At 37.0% G+C, this 21,226-nt stretch overlaps 3 protein-coding genes across 4 annotated transcripts in view; 1 reads left to right on the plus strand and 2 right to left on the minus strand.

The window, feature by feature from the left end:
• The window catches only part of LOC146470311 (EF-hand calcium-binding domain-containing protein 6-like), a 29,974-nt gene extending 19,467 nt beyond the window's left edge, over positions 1–10,507 (minus strand). Inside the window, exons 1-13 of one of the 2 annotated variants that reach the window (XM_085122369.1) lie at positions 10,116–10,507; positions 9,583–9,677; positions 8,429–8,548; positions 7,847–7,953; positions 7,601–7,667; positions 7,048–7,184; positions 6,624–6,733; positions 3,891–4,012; positions 3,158–3,306; positions 2,281–2,391; positions 1,490–1,616; positions 1,011–1,181; positions 298–372 (exon numbers count right to left, since the gene is read on the minus strand). In XM_085122369.1, coding sequence (XP_084978495.1) covers positions 298–372; positions 1,011–1,181; positions 1,490–1,616; positions 2,281–2,391; positions 3,158–3,306; positions 3,891–4,012; positions 6,624–6,733; positions 7,048–7,184; positions 7,601–7,667; positions 7,847–7,953; positions 8,429–8,548; positions 9,583–9,677; positions 10,116–10,359 — 1,635 coding nt within the window. In that variant the 5' untranslated portion in view covers positions 10,360–10,507. Of the gene's footprint in view, positions 1–297; positions 373–1,010; positions 1,182–1,489; positions 1,617–2,280; positions 2,392–3,157; positions 3,307–3,890; positions 4,013–4,402; positions 4,737–6,623; positions 6,734–7,047; positions 7,185–7,600; positions 7,668–7,846; positions 7,954–8,428; positions 8,549–9,582; positions 9,678–10,115 lie in introns of those variants that run through there. The other variant, XM_085122370.1, reaches the window with a different exon arrangement.
• A 339-nt stretch (positions 10,508–10,846) lies between these two features.
• LOC146470312 (uncharacterized) lies at positions 10,847–16,297 on the minus strand. The gene is made up of 5 exons (XM_085122406.1): positions 16,038–16,297; positions 15,319–15,374; positions 13,368–13,515; positions 12,969–13,063; positions 10,847–12,342 (listed from the first exon to the last, which is right to left on the minus strand). Exons 1-5 carry the CDS (start codon positions 16,120–16,122, stop codon positions 12,208–12,210), a joined length of 519 nt encoding a protein of 172 aa, XP_084978532.1. The 5' UTR covers positions 16,123–16,297; the 3' UTR covers positions 10,847–12,207.
• A 144-nt stretch (positions 16,298–16,441) lies between these two features.
• Positions 16,442–21,226, plus strand: part of LOC146470313 (transportin-3-like) — a 34,001-nt gene continuing 29,216 nt past the window's right edge. Inside the window, exon 1 of the mRNA XM_085122409.1 lies at positions 16,442–16,632. Coding sequence (XP_084978535.1) covers positions 16,498–16,632 — 135 coding nt within the window. The 5' untranslated portion in view covers positions 16,442–16,497. The remainder of the gene's footprint in view (positions 16,633–21,226) is intronic.

Here is a 21,226-nt window from a genome sequence, read left to right on the forward strand (position 1 = left end):
TATTAAGTCATGAGGTGCATAACAGCCATATTTAGGGGACTCTTCATTTAGGAGAGGATTTTAAAGGTTTGAGTGATAATTAGCACCATACCTAACCCCAGGTCTACTCTGGAGGGCCAGGGTTGTCTAATGTCTTTCCATTGACCTATTCAGGACTGAGAGCTTACTCGGATCACAAAGACATGTATGCAACATTCGTTGACAAGGTGACATGCAAGGTACATTGTATATGTATCTTCATGTCACACTATTAACATTTATTAAGACCCAAAATTAAGGAATTAATAAACTACTTACAGTGGACCATGCCATGACAGCAGGAGGAGAAACACTTTTTGGTGAATGATCGGACATCAACCAAGGGTGCGCACCCTGAAAGGATAAGGGAGAGACAGCAATAAACCAATGGTTACTTCATCACCTGTTTCTCCTCAAGTATGCAGTAGACTGTATAACATTCACTAAGGAGTCCCCCTGCCATAACACAGATGAAGTCTATAGAGCACAAAAAAAAATTATGGTGGCAGTTAAAACACTCTAAATGCTCCTAATAAAATACAAAATACACGTTCAATGCCTCATTGAGACATTAAAGTTTTCTGGTCCAAATGTTTAGTGGTCATTTTGTTCTATGACGTATTTAGAGCATCTGACATGAAAATCCAGTCTTGCATCTCACTTCCATTAGAACTTTCTTTAAGTTGTACTAAATTCTTAGGGATTTTACTGCAATGCATGTTTTGTAAACTAATCTTACTATTACTTTAAAATAAACAATATATTAGCAAGGTTTTTAATCATGTATAAAAAGAATTTGGCATTTGGTTTCAACACTGACTATACAATGACTTGGCCAGGGTACATATTTTACCACACAGTTAATACATATATGACTTTTTGCTACAACTTGTGACTGATTCAACTTTTTTTTACTTCAATGGCATCTACATGTATTGTGACTGCCTGGATGCAACATGTTTGTTTTCATTTACAAAAGTCATCCAGCAAACCTCTGTTTCTCTTTGTTCAAATCTGTCCAAGAAATCCAAGTAGGACACGTATCCTTTGTTGTAGGGATCAATCTTGGCCATGAGCTCATGGAATTGTTGTTGACTCATTCGGAAACAGAAGCTTTCAAGCACACGTCTGAAGTCTCGTTTAGTGACACGCCCATCTTTATTCTGCAATGCAAAAAAATTTCAAGATTAAATTTTAAAAGAATTTTTTTGTATGAATAACTTTGTCACAAATACTGAAGATTGACTGGATGGAAAACTGCGTTTGAGTTTATTTCAGGCCAGCTTTTGTTAATTAAGCTTCCTGATAATGTTTTGTCTATTAGTAAATGAGCTGCATTGCCACATGACAAAATAAATTTTAATGCTTGTAAGTTATTAAGGGGGATGTGGATCTCTCAAGCACTACAATTCACTCACATACTCTTATTTATCAGCGGTGTTATTTTAAACAAAATTTAGTTAGCACTTACATCATCAAAAACAAGAAATGCTTGCTTTACAGATGAAAAACTGTTCATGATCTTGTCATGAAGCTGTTTCCATATATCCTCTGTTGTTGGCATTACAGTATCTTCTGCTTCACGCACTGGATTGTACCTAGAAATAAAGGGACAATGTCATGAACTCTTGAGACTTGACATTACTGTAGTATGCTGAAGAGATTTATTACTGTCAAGCCTAGCATTTTGCAATCAATCAAATTTCCTGAACAATATTGCGGTAAGGAGAGGGAGGGAAGGAGGGAGGGGGGGGGGGTAACCTGGGAGAGAAGCTTGCATCTTGTTGCACATTTGGACAGTTGTGTTCATCTGACATGTCTAAATAGCGCAACAAGTTACATGAACCCAAGCCACAGGCAAGGGACCACACTTTATTACAATAAATAATGGAATTATTGCAAAAGGCAACACAAGCACAAAGCAGTCATTTTCTGTTTTCATCTTATTACTTGCTAAATACACTTGTAAAGTCTACGGAAAAACCTGTATTATATTAACATGAGCTCAGCTCCAAATGGCAATGCATCCAATCAGAGTGCATTTAAGCGGGTACACGAGGGAAGGGTGGGGCAGGGGGCAACTGGTATACCCTTTTTGACTTAGGTTACAGTGGGTCACAGGACTTCATGATACTAGTAGAGTGTAAAAAGGCTTGGCTTTGTCTTAGTCCCTTAATTCTGTGGAGGAGGCGGGGGGGGGGGGGGGGGGGCGTATTTGATGCCCTAAGTAAGGAGTAGAAAACATTATTCAATGTAACATACTTGTGATTTGGTTTGATTGGGATCGTTTGGCCGTTTCCCTTGGTAACTGGCATTTGAAACTTGTCAAGGAACTGCTGATAGGATATCTTGTGATTTGCACGAATCCCACACCTGCAAATAAATCAACAATCAAATAAACAATAATGCTCAAATATTAAATAAATGAATAAATAAATAAATAAATAAATCACTGGTGATGGAAATAAATGGAAGTTTACAGTATGATATCCTCAGAGTAATTGGCTCATCATCCACTGTTTCCTGATTGAAATCTGGCAATGCTGGTTAAGGGTGGAAAACCTGAGAACCGCATGGATAATAATCCTTGGAGCAGGAATGAGAGCCAACAACATACTCAGCCCTCAAACTGTATAGTGTCCACTCTGGGAAATGTGCAATAACAAGAACCAATCCATTTGACAAGTTAAACCTCTGTTTCTTTGACAAATATTAAAAAAAAAATTGGAAATTACACTTACAACACTGTAAGTAAAAGGCAGTATATAGGAAGAAATAAACTGAAAACAATAATTATTGTTACAGTTTATTATTTTTTAATGGTAATATTGGTTGCATACCTAGAACCTAAGCAGTATTAATTGTACTCTCTCAAAATAAGCTGCCTGCCTACCAGTACCTTCAATTAGTTATTTATTCGCATATGTAGTTGTTTATTGCATTCAACGTAGAAAGAACGCACTCCTAATACAGATTGGAGTCAAGATTGTGTGGGGCAGTCGATCAACGAATGAATGGGTCTTGGGACACGTATCTGGCATCCCCCACAGATTTTGCAGGGGCAAAAAGGCAAGCCTGGAATCAACATCATCAAATGCACTGCCTAAGCTTTGATTATTACTAGCCAACTAATATTTACCTGTCCATGAGCTCTACAAACAACTTGTCTGACATGGGGAATGCAAAGTTAAACAGCACTCGTTTGAGTTCATCCAGGGTAACAAATCCGTCACCACGCTTGTCAAATGCCACAAATGCCCGGCTAATGTTACCATGATTTTCAAGCATCTGAAATAGAAGCAAATTATTTGAGATGTCAAACTATACAAATATAATTATAAAAATGACTGCAGGCCATTTTACAGTGTGAATCCAAAAACTGTGAACACTTTTATATTGAACTGTAAAATAAAAAATATGAAAGAAAATAGAAGAGAAATCATTTGACAGCCAATAATTATCGCAAGTGGCTGACAATTTTGTTTTTTTTTTTATTTTTAATTCCCTGTGCAAATTGCTACGGGTCTGAGTTCTTTTTTACAAGGCTTACTACAGATCATCACACACACTGTAGATGTCAAAGCTCAATCAAAGCATTCACAACTTCTTAGCCTACATTATCTAATATAAAATACTCTTACTATATTTAGTTCCAAGTTATCCTCATGAATGTGAAAAATGGTAGATGGCTAAAAGAGACTCAATACTTAACAACACAGATTCAATCCAGATGAAACTTTCCCCTACAAAATACGTATATCTGAGCTTCAATTTAAACTCAGGTGCAGCTTATCTAAAAATGCAAATTATCTACTAGTGTTTACAGTATCTCTTGGAAAAGACACACAAAGATTACAAAGACAGTGCAATACCTTCTTTCTGAGTTTTTGCTCCAGATCGGTTATCGTGAGAACAGGGTGAGTCTGCTTTCCACTGCCACTTGATCTTGGTCTGCTGTTAACTGCGGCAAGTTTCACTATCTGTTGGCCTTCACCTTGGATAGCATTGAAAGAAATCATCCACAAAAAGTAAGTAAAGTAAATAGATGGGAAATATATTTAATTAGGTCAAAATTCTGTAAATACAAATGATCTACAAATATTGAATTTAAATTAAAAATACTCAACTGAAAAACATTAAAGTACACACTCGTACATTGTATAAAAAGTCTCCATAACACTCTGCCCTTAGTTACAGTAAGGCAAACAATTATAATAAATTTTAGTGATAGGTAACATAAACTTATGTGAGATTCTTATAACAAAAAGTATTTTTGTACTGTATTTTAGCAGACTGGTTGTAAGTTTAATTCTCATTCTACAAAACTTACTCTAACTGTGTTTCTACAATGTTTACAGCGCACTTAAAAGTTACTTGTACATACTCAAAGTTCTGTTGTGGAGATTTAATGATATGTCTAGAGTTCTCCTCTTGTTTTCATAAGAAATTTTCTTCCCTTCTAATGAGTACACAAATGGTTGTTCTCCATCAAAATGATCTTGCAGTAAAATTTGCCTGATAGGCAAATTCTTCTTGATGCTTGGGAAAGTACATGACCTTGTGTGGTTCTTCTTCTGTAAGCCAACATGCCTCAAAGGCATATAGAATGTAAAACTATTTTTAAAATTATCTAGAGCATAGCCTTGATTAGGTCTTCTAAGCTGTAATCCAAGTTTAAAAGGAGTTTCCTGTGCCAAAAACATCTTTGATCATGAAAACAGATTAACGAAGAAACCTAATTTGAAGTATACACATTAACACTTCTTTCTGTTACTGTACAGTTGTAAACTTCTCTGAGGTTATTATATGTATGCAAGTTTATGTACTGGCCCACAATGTTGTTGCTAAGGAGATTTAAATTGTTACTTTTGATTTTTGTTATGATTTGTGACAAATCAGAAGAAGTTAATATTTAATTTTCACCTTAACTTTAATAGGCAGAGAGGTAACCTGTTTTCACAACAAACTTTCAGGATTTCTGACAGTGAACTACTGCCACTACTACTAAATTCAATTCTGAATACTACATTCACTAATTTCTGTCCAGATGTAGCTTGGATCCAAATAAAATGTACATAATTACTGATTCCATCATACTAGTTATTGATAATCACATTTTGTTTAAGAAATTCTTAGAATGATTGTAAACTGTTATCTGTTGTGGTTGACCAATAATTTATGCAAACATATTTAAATATTTAATGACAAACCCTTCTTTCCATCTACTATAATCTTAACCAGTAAAATGTAGTAATTTCGTGTCAGTTGAAACTAAACCACTGAAGAACAAGCATTAGGGAAAAGGCTGTATTATTTTAAACTGATTGTTATTAAGACAAAGACACAGAAGTTCAAAGACTTTAAATAAACAGGTAATAGACTGAAAGTATAATTAAAACTAAGTTTGAGAGATTTCAAGCATCATTAACTAATGGTACATATAATGTAATTCAGTGATGCAACAGAAGTAATCAATCTGGCTGGCTATAACAATGCCAAACACATTACTGAAAAATATACTTAATCCATGGTCAATTAGGATATTTCTCTGTCAGGCAGATATGAACATGAATGAATATGAGAGAATCAGAGAGAGCACTTTTAATAAGTTTCTCTCTCAGGGCCTCATATTCAGCCATGTTGTTCATACACATTTAACAGCTATGTACAGAAAGAAATCATGTCTACAGTGTAGTACTGTAAATCTCCTGTCCCCTGGACATTATTTATAATGGTTTTTCTATGACTCCTTACTTCTGAAAATGAAATTACAATACTGACTATAATAGTACAGTACATGTATTGTTTTAAATAGCAGCTCATTACAATGATGTCACAGTGTTTTGTGTTGCTGGACTGGTGAGCAAATCCAGTATGAACGTCAATGAGAATAATAAATAAATTCTAGGAGCACAATGAGAGGAAGTGTTTTGCAAAACTGTCTTTGAGACAGTCTGCAGTACATGCATGTGCGTGAAGCTTTCACAGCAATTTCATAAGATCAATTTTAATAGAAAGAAGAATTTGTCCAAAGACATAGCACACTTTGCAAAGTTTTTTTTTCTTTTCTATATTTGCAATAAAATTGTAAGGCCCTCACTAACTAGTCACCTTCTCTGGCTGGGCTGAGAAAAGATCATAGCTGGGATTTTACAGTAAAAAATTTTCTTGAGTTCAAAAGATGTATACATGTACAATTTGAACATCTGTGATTTACTGTATTTGGTACCAGAGTTCAGAACTAGTCAAATACAGTCAAACCTCTTTATTACGGACACCAAGGGGACAAGGATAAGTGTCTGCATTATAGAGGTGTCCATTTTAGAGAGGCAGGCTTTATAAGGATTTCGGTCTCTCAGGGACCAAGTGAACTGTCTGTAATTTTAGAGAGGTGTCCGTATTAAAGAGGTGTCCATAAGAAGAGGTTTCACTTTATAGCAAGTTTTAAAATTGAATAACCGATAATCTATTCTACACATTATTACTACATGTACATATGCTTATTTCTACACAATTTCAGAATTTGTTGTAGAAACTTGTCCTATTGGCTGATACAGTGTAGTTACCCTGTGGAAATTTGACGTTCTTCAAGGAAATTTCAGTACCTGCTTTATTTACTTGGTTCTTGGACTTTGCATTCACTCCAAGTCGTTTAAGAAAGTCCATGTACTCCAGAGTGTGACCATTACGTGTCATGTCATATTTACACCATAATCTAGAGCAAAAGAGAAATGAAATTAACCAAAAGCACATAACAGTAATCCATCTTGTAATCCTACACTTTCTCATGAAAGATAAACATTCCAATAATTATTATTAATTCTTCCAAGTATGGTAAGGTAAGGGAAGTAAGCTTTACTTCAGCACAGTAGCCCATTCAGCTCAATGGCTGGTATTCAGAGGGGCCCCACACATCCAATTAATCAAATTTCAATACAATTAAAATAAAAGTTAATATTATCAAGTCGCAAAATAACAGTAGGAAAAGAGATACAATTGACATATTAAGGATTAAAAGAAAATGCTTACTTGTTGAACTGTTCGTCTGACAGCCTGAAGCAGAAGTTCTCTATAACCCGCCGCAATTCATGCTTCTGAATTTGTCCATCCCTGTTATAATCAAATAGCCTAAGGGCCTTCAGCACACTTTGTAACTGGCCTCCCATCTGTAATGCAAACAATAAACATTCAGCTACGTGGGATTGTTTGCAAAGCCTAACCTTTGTAGTTAACCTGAGAAACCCCCCGATTGTTGATAGGATATGCCTTGGGAATATATACATTGGGAATTGGGGAATGTATACAGTTAAACACCCTGCTGACACTTGTACAGATATTTGATTGGCTTAGCGGCCATGGTATACAAGCCATTATACTATGCCGAAAGAAAAAGCGACCATTAAATTGTCTTCTGGTTATTCTTGAAATGCGAAATCAGCAAGATCTAGCAACATTTCTTGATTGTTTTTAATAAAACAATTATTCCACTCCTGCTTCTTGGACGGAGATGATTATGGCCAACTCTGCATGTGTCTATCATCTCATATCCAACGCGTGTTTGTGGAATAATTGCTAAATGTACCTTTCTTCTTAATTGGTCTTCAATCTCATCCATGGCAACATCTCTTGGTGATTTGGTCTGGTTAAACCTGAATACGTAATTAGCAAACAAAACTTGCATCAAAGCTTTGTCAAAGCTAATAAAATTATAAAAAAAATTACATATATACCTGTAGATTATGGAAGGAGTTCAGATTCTTAAAACAAACTTTTTTTGTGTGGGTTCCACAAAGATTTTCAATCAGGGAAGACAATTTAATAAACCTACTTGTGTAAATCACCAAGTAATCGCAGTCCATCTGGCGTGCCTCCTCTCTGATGATACTTTTCCAAGAACTCCAAGTATGACACAGTTCCATCTCTGTTTGTTCCAACCTAGTACAACACAACGACAATTGACTAAGCCGACAAGTTGGGAATTTGTTTGCTGGTGTTTCTTCAATTGTCTTTGTCATTAAATAACATTTATTATTCCACTCAATATCACGTTAGCTGAACTCATAGCAAATGTCGTTTGTATCCTTTATTGGTTAATTGAGCTCAAACAAGACTGATTTTTGGGGAATAATTGCTAATTGGCAAGGGACCTAAGATGCGCTTGTTCCCGAAAATAGCCATACCTCTCCCGCCAATCTTTTGGTTTAAAGCCCCCTTCCCCTCTTCAACCCCCACCCCTCACCCCCCCCCCCCCCTGACATTATTGGAAGTCCAACTACATGCTTTCCTTTAAAAATTTTGATTTTTGATACCACTCCCCTTGGGACTTCTAATGACCTTCCTTGGGGCAGATATTGATATACCTGCAGTTGAGAGGGTGGTCTAAAATTATATATTAATTTAATTATTTTACCTTTCTTAAGAGTTGTTCAAACTGGTCTTCTGTGAGTGGAATACAAAAGGACTCTAGAGCTCTTTTAAATTCACTTTGAGTAATGGTGTGAGTCTTCTCAGCATCAAATGTTTGGAAAGCCTGGCAAAAAAAAAAGACAAATTGTATGTGAAACCAACTAAGCTGCTGTTGAATGAATGCTGTGCTGCTAGCACTAAGGACGCAAATGATGAATCAGAGAATTAACTCTGTAGTGTATGTTAAAGTGCTAAAGGGAACCCATGAATTTCTCACTTGGCATTAGCCCTAGTAAGGAAATGCGAGATGATACAAGGTGGATTTATTTAGTTATTTATTTTCCAATATGGAAAATAAATAAATGATCAGTGATCAGGATTGTTGCCTCGTGTAAACTCCTGTTTACTTACTAGGGCTAACGTTGACTGGGAAATTCAAGGGTTTGCTTTAGCACTTTATCATACACTGCAGAGTTAATTGATCCATCATAAGTTGCTGTTGCACATTAAAGGTAACTTGTAACGGCAATTTGCAAATGTGCAATACAGTATTGCAAGACGAGTTATTGACAAACGTCTCCCTCTTTACACCTTACATGTATCTCACAAAGAAAAATTGTGAGTGGTAGAGAAAAGCGAACTTAATCTTTTATTTTTTTTAATTTACTTATTATATGTAACATGTACAGTGTATTCTGTAACTTTTCTTTCACTGTCCTGGTCGATGTTACATAATTTGCCTTTTGAGACAGCATGTTAAGGACAGCCAACTTGTTTTTAAAAAGAGAGGCAATCTCTGTTGATTACTGAGTTTATGAGGGGGTTTATCATATAGACTCGTTTAGTATTTCGAAAATTAAAGAGAATCATTATTTAATAATCAACACCCCCTTGAAGAAACTCATCATTCAGAAATTTATTGAAGCAAATACTAATGTTGCATTTTAAATAAATGCCAGTAAAATGCCACAGAGAATGAGCCCCAAAGTTATTTGAACAGATTTATTTAATATTTGCATCGAGAAGGTTAATTTTTGGAAGACGGTCATCCTCCCCACGCCCCACCTGGAGCCCTAGCCTATAAAGATAAAAGTACCCCTTCCAAACAACTGATTCCTGAAGCAATTGCTTCAAGCTTATCAATTGAAAATAGCGTACCTGACGTAACTCGGCAGCGTTGACTCTTATCTTCTCTCTCAGTCGTGATTCTATTTCGATGAAGCTCAGATTCGCGTCAGGAGATTTAGGCGATCCTGCAACATTCAATAAAGCCAAGGTTGACGTGAAAAGAGCAGACATGTTTGACCGGCACGAGCACGATTATTGCATATTACCCGTGCTATTACATTAAATCACGTTTACAAAGAGGAAAACACAAAATTACGAATCTGATAAGCGCGCGCTCGATTCCAAGCGACGTAACCTGCTTTCTTCTCTTGCGCGCGAGCAAAGTATAAATCAAATTTCGCTGTTCTAATATTTTAAATTGAAATTCTAATCTGTTATTCGAAATGATTCACAAGGAGAAAGAACCATTTGGAAGAAACAAAAATAAGAGTTTTAAAGTTGATTAAAATGGATAGTTAAGCTTAAATCATTACAAAATCGAATAAAAACAATATATTCAATTGGTACAATCAGGAATCAAAAGAGCAAAAAATGTAACAGAGAGATGTCAGGAAGTCACTTACCTAAACTTAGACCAGAACTGCGCCTTCCGGGAGAAATGATCAAAATACTCGACGAAAAACCTTTTGATCCACGCGGGGAAACAACAACATCGCTCCCTCCGCGGGAATTGTTTCGCGAAGGCGCGCGATCAAATGCTACATTTGATTTTCGAGAAGCTGGTCTCGGTGTGATTGTTAGCGCACGCGAAGATGGTCGAAGATCCGAAAAATTATGGACTGCGGGAGCGATGACAACCTTTGCCATCGTATGCCAACGATCTCCGTAAAAAATAACTGAAAATGTGAAATTGTTTTGCTGAGAAACTTTACCAATCTGTGATTAGGTCCGAGCGGCCATTTTGTGCTCGTGTTGTGTTGTTGCTATGCAGGCGTGATGCCCTGTCCCGTTGCTAGGCACCTTAACAGATTGTTCTTTTCCCGGGAATAGTAGGGAAGGTTGGGGGGAAAAAGAGTTGAAAAGATTCGAAAATTGCACGGCGTACTTAACTAATGATTTCTCCAAGTTTTCTTTGAAATGCGGAATTTTGTCAAGGCTTGAAAATTTTATACCTCTTTTTGCGAATTTCACAACTTGCATACAAAAAGCCTCCGGCAAAAAAGTGCACTTGGTATTCTTAGCAGTCAGAAGGTTTTTTCCTTCCAGTTTTATGACATTATTTATGTCCTGTTTGGATTTTCCACGTTCAAAATTAGGATTGGGTGAATGCCAAAACTTTTTCGTGAGTAGGAAAGCGATTGACTCGGCCTCCCTCACAGATGCTCTTTTGGCTCGTCACGCAATCTTTCCTCCCTGCGAGGAGCCTACGATGCCTGTTTTTTTGGTTTTTGTTGTTGTTGTTGTTGTTTTTTTTTTTGTGCTTACAAATATTCAATCAAACTGGAGAGGCTCGATGAAAATGTCGCTCTACTCTTTTGTTCAAAAGATCGTTTTAAACAGGTTGTATCAGGACATCAGGGAGAAGTTAGATCAAGTGTAACAGAAAAAATCGGAACAACTTCGAGCATACATTTTTATTATTCAGCACATTGTGACACCGACTGCCCTAATATCATTTTCATAATTTCGTGTGTGTGGGGGGGGGGGGGGGGGGAGAAAAAACGCAAAGTAACGACCTTGGAAGACCTCCAGCTTTTCTTCAATAAAACTGTACTTTGTTATCAATGTGATGAATAATAAAACAATTCTCCTGCTTAAAAATTGCGGAAGATCCCCTGATTTTAACCAACTCGGCCAAGTATCAGGCGACATTGCGCCCGATTTCGCAGGATAATTGTTAAGAATCAGAAGGGCTGCTTTAGTGACGTGACAGTACCTTTTGACAGGGTCATACATAAAATTAACAATTAAAGAGAAACGGGAAGGCGTTAAAGACATTTTTTGCTTTCTTTTATAACTGTGTGCTCGTTATAAACGTTTATGCGGGCTAAGAAATGACAGGCACCGTACACTGTTTTTAACAGACTTCAGCCTGCCAGCTGAGAACACTAATGATTAGCCACAGTCTCATCTTAATTGGACAGAATCCATGTCTAGGTGTAACATATCACGTTTGAAGAATACAATGGTTTGTTTAATTTAATAAGTTTTTCTTCCTTCCTTCTTTTTCATAAACTTACTGACTAGGGAAATACGCAAATGATGCATCTGACTGCAGCGGCTATTTTACACAACCCTGTTACTTTTTTCACATTGGCATTGCTGTACTCAATAATAATTATTGTTTGTATGCCTTGCACAATGCAGCAAAATCTCTTTCCTATGCAGTCTTGGACACTCCTTGCAGTTTGATTATGAAGCACAGGTATTTTACTAACAGCCAACTACCAGTGGAATTTCACCATCTGAAAGATTTCTTATCCTTGGCCGAAATTTAAACAGAATGCAAATATTTGAGTTTATTTTAAAGCTGCACCATCCTTGAGAGCTGGCTGGGTTTGTTAATGAACCTGCTAAGGTTTTTCTTAACTCATCTCAGGAGGCACAAGGTGTACTTTCTGTTTTGTGCATACCAATGTTTTAAAACAATTTCTATGAAGAATGCTCTACCTATTAATTTATTTATCCTACCAACGCCAGTGAGTGCCAACTTATTCATTCTTTTTGTGAAGAAAGCAAGTCTATGTATGCCCCCTTGATGAGATCTGCTTCTTCAACTCCTAGCTTTGACATCAAGTCTTTTGCAATCTCTTCGCCTTCAGTTGCACTCTGGTTTTCTTTCATCACAACCTAGCAGACCAAGTTAATTCTGTAAGCCCCATTAGTGACCAGCTGATCACTTTTGCTGAGATATTCTGAAAGAGCATGATGAAAAATGCCTACTTGCCAAAAATCAACATTTTATTGCAATTTGGGGATGAGATATTGGTACTGTCATACTCTGATGACTCCATACAAATCCTTATAACACTGCCTCAGCTCTTTCTCTCATCTCCAAATTGCAATAAGATTTTGATATTTGGCTAGTAGGCATTTTTCATTGTGCTCTTTCCAAACACCTTAATAAATCCCATAATTTCAAAAATTCAAATATCTGTGACGTCACACTTGAGTAATCTATTTACAGGTAAATTAGAAATAGATATTAATAAATTGTTATAAGATATTATTTTGTATTAAACTACTTATAGTGAACTCGTTAGTCAGCTTGTAGTGCCTGCAAGTCTGATTATGTAAATACATGGCTTGATGGAAAAGCTTCTTGCTTCTTTTTGTTCATTCAAGCCATCATAAAGTGTAACTTGACTCTCAAGTGGGTGAGCCGTTCCTAAACCATCTTACAGAGATTTTCTGAAAATGCTACAAACGTTTTAATCACCCATTGTATATTTATCTAACTCTGCATTAAAACAAACCTCTAATTCCATGAAATGTCCCAAGCCATCAACCTCATCACAGTGCACTCGGGTCTGACCCACAAGATACAGAAGACGTTTTTTCTTGACAATACCTTTAACAATATGAAACAAGAACTTCAAGTTAAGGCAAGACTAGCATTTTCTGTACAAGCCACAGACTTCCTTAGTCTTGCAAAAGAAATCAGGACAGCCTCACGCAAAAAGTTGAGACTGAAAGACTACTGAAATTTGACTAAAATTTTGTAAGATGCACAATCACAATAATTACAGGTGTATTATGTTTTAAAGACCATCTGCCACACCTGTTTTCAACTGACCACAATAACTATTATAGCTATAAGAGAATTGTTTAAAAAAGAAAAAAATGTCTCCACCCAACAATGTATGTGTAATTACCTTTTGTGCCCAGTGAACGTGAAAGCACATTTGCTAAATCATCTGGTTTTTCAGTTGTAGCAATATGGTAGTCTGACATCTTTGGACCACTCTTGTCATCCCTCTCATAGAAAATAAGCTGAGATGGACGGTTTTGAAGGAATCGTAACTGGAAGAAAGAATTTTGGAAGTAATTTTGTCATCATCTTCATCGTCATCATCAGTATCATCTTTATTGATCCAGGGATAACTAATTGATGAAATCAATGAGTAATCAATAGGTAATTGATAGGCAATCAGTTGATAAGTCATCAATTATTGCCGATGATCAATGAGTAATCGATGACTAATCGATAGGCCACAAAATTTTTGGTTATCGATTAGTCATCGATTGCATCGATTAGTCATTGATTGCATTGATTAGTCATTGATTTTATTCATTATTCATCGATATCATCTCGTGGCTGACGACCGTGTTGGGCGATTATAAGAGCAAAATAAAAACAACTTATTAAATGTAAACAGGTGTTTCCAGCTTTATTCCATCCAGCTTACAGTACATGTGAATTAAGCTTCAGAAGGCCTTCATTGTATTTTGTTCCCCCGTATCTCGTTGTCGTTTATCAACTTGGCAAATTCTTCTATCACACCTTGAGATGGATATCTGCTCTCTTTATACAGGGCCTCAAGGGCCATTTTTTGTAAATGGGAAAATTTTGTTTCAGAATTTGTGGTTGATGAAGCCGCTCGTTTTCTTTTTCCTGTAAAGCAAAAACAAAATAAAATTAGATTAATTTAGGCAAACATGTATTTATCTATTGACATGCAAAGCTGATTAATAAACATCTGGTAAAAACATTTCCAGGAAAGACAAAAGTGAAATAATGAGAGTACACAATGCATAAGGATTGTGCAATGGAAATAGTTCTTGCGAATCGATTTAATTACCCTACACGTATTCGTAAGTGATTCATGTACCTTTGATCTTTCCTCTCAGATCTGTTATGGGATCTTCTTGCTGTAGTCAGTTCATTATTCTTTGGTACGGCTCTCTTCCCTCCTCCGACAATTGTTCAAACTTCTTAGGTTTGTTGAGAATTTCAGATCCTCTACCCTGGGACCTTTCCAACACGTGGGTAGCAAACTGCACGATGGGAATTTTTTTCACTCGCAAAAAGCGCAGTGCTTCTTGGCTAAGTTCTGCTGTGTCTAAATAAAGCAGGGTCAGGCAGTATAATAGTCGATGAGTAATCGATGGGTCATTGACGAGTAATCAATAACATCACAAAATTTTTGGGCTCCGATTACTCATCGATATTTACTCATTGATCATCGCCAATAATCAATGACTAATCAACTGATTACCCATCGATTTATCATTGATTACCAATTGACGTCATTGATCATCGATTAGTTATGCCTGGTTATTGAGTAGTAAAGCCAGTCAGGCATCACACTAACTGATTACAATAAATTATATGTGAAAAAAGAATACTAAAACACATATGCAAGGACAAGTTTCTTTACAGTAGATAAACTTCCAATAATTCAGTAAGGTTAAGGTAGAAAATGATATTGATTGTATCATTGTGTTCACAATACTGGTAACAATTCAAGGGTTTTACACAAGGCTATCAGTAATGACTTTTTTGGATTAAAATCTATATTGCTCCAGATGAGCTCTATTTTGGCACAGAGAAACTTAGTTGTGTATTCAGGTTTTGAGCAAAATGCTAAATGCTCTGCATTGTGTCCCACATTCCACAGCATCATAATCGAAAAAAAAAATACTGAACGTCAAATAGTCAACAGTCAGCTGAAATAAGGCTACAATTCTGTCATGGCTGTTTCTTCATTTCGTCCTTCACTAGACATTTCAGCTATAAAACTGACTGAAACTGATAATACTATAAAGCTGTTTCACTGAGAAGCTAACAATTTTGATCAACAGTTAAAAATTACATCTAAATACCTTCAGCCTTCCTTGTGGTACATTAAAGAATACATCCTTTTGTTCAATAACCTCTCCTACAAAAAAATTAAGTATCAATTAATATGTATTTATAGAAATAAAAAGATAAAAAATGAAGCAATTACAAAAAAAAAAACTTAGATCATCACTAAACAAGGGGATCCATAAAGGTCTTTAGGTTTAGCTTCCTAGATCACTTACCTTCAAAATAGACCCAAATGCTAACTTCACTCTAGTTCCTGGAGGAGTTGGGTGGGGTTTGGGGGGGGGGGGGGGGGGAACCTGAATTCTCTTGTTTTCTTTGATCTTGCATTTATATGCATATGGGTCACCTTAACTTTTGTGTCAAATCATGCAGCCTAAACAGAAAAGGTACACAACTAGCACATTTCTTCCTTTCTATTTCTGTTGAATAGAATTTGGGCCATTCATGAAAGTGATTTCAGCTTACTTTTTGGTGCTAGCACGAGCGCAGGTCCGGGTTTTAAACATAACTCGCTACCGATTTTTAAAGCAATTAATTATAATTTATAGAGCTCTTAATAATTTTCGTAGATGACAATCAGCTCACTGGCTTTGATCGATACTGATCATTTGTACCATGGCCAACTATGATGATGAAACGTACGATGTCCGTTCAATGATCAAGCATCCTTATATCTTCTTTACATGTAAATGATCCGTATTGTGAAATCGCTCCTGACACCAGAATACATTACCTTCAGAATCGCTAAGTCCTTTTGCCTTTTTCTTGAGTGCCTCAAAATCTTTAACTCTTGCTTTGATTTCCACGTTAGACGGCATGATGCTTTGGACTGAAATGCGCGAGTTTGGCGCCACACTTCACCAACCTGGTCATGTAGTAGTAACTGAAATGTCTTTGGAGGTAAAAACTCTGACTTTAACAAGTGACGAAGAAATAATCCTTTCTTCTGGAAAGTAGCTAAATTAAAAAGGTAAGGTGACAATTTCATTCTTTTACCTGGATTTATACAGGTTTTGTAAACTCTGTTATCAACATTATAGGGGACACTACATGTCTTATGACATGACCTGTTTGCAGCCGCTGTTGCAATTTACCAGGGGCGCTTATGCCCCAGTCTTTTTCAGTGCAGTGAGAAGCGCCATTCTTCGAACTTCTCAAAATGGCGGCTAGATGATACAGGAACTCGTGAAGAAATGGAAGCGAACGGAACCGCAATGAACAGACCATCAGTAGATCAAGTCCGAACGGTAATAAATGCCTTGTACGATGATTCAAATCCGGGTGGCAAAGAAAACGCCTCAGAATGGCTTCAAGAACTCCAGCGGTCGGTGAGTATAATTTTGGAGTGGCTTGCAAAGATCGTGCCTTTTGGTCGCGAGTTTGTTGAATTATAAACGTTTGAGTGCTCGTTAGTCTTCTGTCGTTATGAGTCTTTTGCGTTAAATTTTATTCTCAGTAAAATCAATGAAAATTCGTTTTAAAACGTGGAGTTGCCATAGTATTCATGAGTATATTCATTCAAACCATTCACATGCTTATTGAGCCGGCTTTAGCTATGCTAGAAAGTTATGCTCACTTTCTTAGCTTAAGCTAACATTGCATCATGGTGTAAAATGCTTTGAAAATTTTTCGCTAAGATAACACGTAGTCAGATAGCAAATGTTAAGTTTTTTTTAACAATAATTGCACTCATTTGAGAAAATGCCTTAATAATGGCTGACCTCTTACGGTTTCTAAAGAAACTGTGGTGCTGCGTCGATAGGGAGTGGAAATGAATGGTTTTATCAACGAGCTGTTGACAAAACCAAACACTTGTTATTAATGGCTTAGTTAATTGTCTTGTGAGTGAGTCGCTTTGAGGTGGATCGCCATGTCTCGTCTGCTATACTGCTGGTCTTCATCAGGTGATGATGTTGAATGGCTGTGTGTCATTATAAGTAATATCCTGGTTCTTAGTGATTGGTGCATTTCAGTCCTTGCTTTAGTCATTAATGATTAGGTGGTCCTCATTGTTCAGACGAGACACTGTTCCATCAGTGGTCTACTACTGTACCAACTGGCTGTTGTTCAATTTTCCCTGTTCATGTTATCAAGATAAAGTCTTGCTTGAATGGCCCCTTTAGTCCTACTCGTGTGGGTTGGAGTCAATAAACTTAACCTTGTCCCACAGCAGATAGTGTCCAGTCTTATCAGCTTGTTCTAAAATGGCTGAGGTTTAAATTGATTCAAACCATATGTCTCTTTCACGTTCTGTAGTTACTGATCAGTTCACACAGTGCTTCTTACATTTCACATTTTCTCGTCCTTGGGTTATTTTAGTTGAATTTCTAAGGGAATGACAAATTAAAGTTATGTTTCCTCAACACAAAGTCATGTGTACATTTTGCTAACCTATGAACAGGTCAATATTGTTAAAAAGAATGAGCTTGGCAAAGGAAAACTGGGACCTTCCTTACATTCCTTAACTTTCTTTCCTCATAAAGCATGATTGCTTTCACCAGTTGGGTCATTTTTAAACAGTCACTCTTAAGATTGGACACCAAGGAGAAAAGCTGTGATATAAGAAGCTACAGTGCACATACTAGTGTTGTATATTAAGCTCAAGTGAGGGTGGCTTGAAGTAACCAAATCTACATGCAATGCAATTATTTTAATATAAAAGTAAAGATCCTTGCAGTTATTTACACAGCTAAGCTAATTGAATATGAATGATATGAAACATAAATATTTGAACTATAGATGAAAGATTAAATAGAAGAAAGACCATCACAGTTATTTATGCTACTTAAGTAGTTGCAAAAGAAAGCCTGAATTAAATCCAGCTTGAACAGGATTCAAACCCATGACCTCTGTGATGCCGGTGTAGGGCTCTACCAACTGAGCTATTAAGTCAACTGGTAGCTGGTAATATTGTGTGTTCCTAATATATTCATATTCATTTATTCATCCTTCGTGGGTGTATTACGAACTCACAATATGACCAGCTCCCAGTTGGCTTGATAGTTCAGTTGGTAGAGCACTGCACCCGCATCACAAAGGTCAGGGGTTTGAATTCGGTTCAAGCCTATTTTTTTTAGAATTTCTTTTCGCAACTGCTTAAGTTGCTTAAATAGAAGAAAGACCGTCACCATTATTTACGCAACTTAAAGTGCCCATAACGGAATTTTTTTTATTTTCTCGTCTGAATCTTTACATCACGAGAAGAACGTCCGCGAAAAAAATTTTTCGATTTGCATGAAACGCGAATTTTTTTATGAATTTTACAAATCTTTAAAATCTTATTTTATTGCGGTCCACCCGCCCTGCTGATGAGAATGCCGCGGGCTCACAATAAGGCCACGTGACATGGTCTGTGACGTACATTCAGGAACTCTCGAGTCTATGCACTCACTTGACCTTCAGTAAAGTACATTCGCGGCAGAAAGAAAATCGTCAGATTCACCGGTAGGAAGGAAAACATAGCTCCAAATAAGTATATTCCATGGCAGAAAACTTATCTGACACGGAAAGTGAGCAAACCGTTGAAGAAAGCAGCTAGGACAAATTTGAAAGCGTCGAAGTCGAGGCGATAGATGGCGTCCACGAAACAAGTAATACGAGTGAAGATGATGATACACTCGAACCGTACGCGGACGAGTCGATAGCAGACGAAGAATGGCTAAAAAGATATCGCAAGGAACAAGAGGAGAAGCGATGACTCGAAGAAGATTTAACGAAACGCTTGAAAAATAGAGTGCGTATTAGTGGATGGTAAATTTCTCACCTTGCATTTTGCATACGCGCTCTTCATTATCATCTGTCAAAACTATGGCCAAGTACTCACATACATTCGAACGAATTATTTTCCATGTAGATTTACTTGTGGTAACCGTAGCCGTGATCTGCTAGCAAATATCAGCGAGTGCTACTGCTGCAAGGAACACGAAGGCAATTTGGAAGCGCTGACTAGCGACATTGTTCTCGCGGAACTACAGGAAGGACACGTGTTGAACTGTGATAATAATAGCTTGTCTCGTTCTCTGAAATTTCGGCCGTAAATTTAATTGTAGGATGGAAGTTGTTAGCTTGTCCAATGAACAGGTTAATTTCCTCTTTGTCACTGTCCCACAGTTTACCAAATCCATTGTATCTTTTAGGCGCATACGTCTTGCGAAATGTTCGAAGTCTTGGCGTCTAATGTAATTCGTGTCTGTCACCGGTGTCGGGACAAATTTGAGCCCTTTAGAAATAACGCTAACAGGCTGTCGCTAAGTTGTTTGTTTGAAAAATTCTTCATAAATTTCTCGTGTTTTTCTCTTTGTGTCTCAATCCGTTTTTTAGCCAATTTTTTTCTGCGCTCTTTGCGCTTGTTATTTGTTTTGTGCCCTTTTTTTATTTTGAACTCCCTTTGTGGTGGTTGGGTTTTCAGAGATAACGCTGTTGTACTTTTCAACATTTTTATTGTTTGCAGAATTCTGCAACACATGTGTGTACAATATTTGTTTGAGCTCGTTGAATTCTTGCTGCAGTTTATCTACCTTACCTACATCGTGGTTTACAATGTTTTCTGTGTTCGCCGAGTGCAACTGTTCTCGCATCGATCTATTTACATCAGTGCTCTCAGCGAAACTTCGCGGATCTCACGATCTATGAGAATAAATACCAAAACAATTACGCCATATTTTATAAAACTTGCGACTGAGTTAACAGTGAGGTCAACCTATAAACCTCAGAAGGCTACAACGCTTAGAATGTCACAAGCGGGTGTGAATATTCAGTATCGAAAGCTTACCATTCGCTTTTCCCTGCTCCTCTTCGAAGGTGGCTCTTGGTCTTCGTCTTCCTTTCGCTTAGCTGTTTTAAAGGATAAACACAAATGCGATGTCATCCTACTTCAGTTCACGTTTTAAGTTTAAACCTGAATTCATCAACCTTGTGAAATCCTCGTCATTGAAGTGCATCGAGCACAAGGACGAGGTCTTTCCAGGCGCGCGTCCACATCTTCCTCTGCTCCAGCATAAAATCGATCCATTTCTTTCGCCTTCTCAGTCTTTGCGGGCATTTGGTGCCAAAGAACGGAATCCTGTGCATGCTTATTCCATTCGCTTCGTCTTTGATGCTTCCACATCTCGCTGCAACACATCTTTCCGACATTTTCGAGAAACGTGCAGAAATGCTGCGACTTGTTTTCAGTGAGATCCAGAGAAAGGCTGAAGTCACGTGTTCCTGAATCTACGTCACAGCTCTTGCTAAACCTAGAGAAGACTAATGCGAATGGTGGGCCAAAATGGCGGCAAATTTGAACGTCTTATAAAATTCATAAAAAATTCGCGTTTTATGCAAATCGAAAAATTTTTTCACTGAAGTTCTTAGGGTGATGTTTAGATTCAGATAAGAAAATAAAAAAAATTCCAATATGGGCACTTTAAGTAGTTGTGAAAAGAAAGCTTGAAAAAATTCAGGCTTGAACAGGATTTGAACCCATGACCTTTGCGTTGCCGGTACAGTCGCAGTACAGTGACACTTCTCCATCTTAAATTTTGCTACAATATATTCTCAACTTGATTTACCTAAGGAAAGTTGAAAATGGTCATGCCATTTGAGATCACACACTTCATAGTTTTGTAAAAACTGTTTAATACAATGTGTGTCATGTATCTCAATATATTGTCTTTTTTAAAAAATATTTAATATTGCAAATGTTTGGACAATAGCACAATATCACAATCAGCATGACATTTTTAAACGTAGCATCAAAAGAAAACCATTTAAAACAATGTGAAATTTTGTAAAGATATGCTTCAGAGTTGAGGAACTTTAGATTGAAGTTTGAATTTTACGATTTTGACTTACATGAGCTACCACTCACTGTTTGCTGTACATTTCTTTGTATACACAAACAATGTGAGACCAAGGGCCCGTCTCTCGAAAGACCTGGTAACT

Source organism: Pavona decussata, unplaced genomic scaffold (genome assembly GCF_977016875.1).
Source record: "Pavona decussata unplaced genomic scaffold, jaPavDecu1.1 SCAFFOLD_114, whole genome shotgun sequence".
Taxonomy (NCBI): Eukaryota; Metazoa; Cnidaria; class Anthozoa; order Scleractinia; family Agariciidae; genus Pavona; species Pavona decussata.

What these genes read in the sequence shown, in the direction of transcription:
- LOC146470312 (XM_085122406.1), bottom strand. Translation starts at nt 16,122, where the DNA reads ATGCCGTCTAACGTGGAAATCAAAGCAAGAGTTAAAGATTTTGAGGCA. An exon ending in ACGTTCACTGGGCACAAAAG is followed by an intron (nt 13,064 to 13,367) that starts GTAATTACACAT and finishes ATATTGTTAAAG; the next exon opens with GTATTGTCAAGAAAAAACGT. An exon ending in GACATTTCATGGAATTAGAG is followed by an intron (nt 12,343 to 12,968) that starts GTTTGTTTTAAT and finishes TTGGTCTGCTAG; the next exon opens with GTTGTGATGAAAGAAAACCA.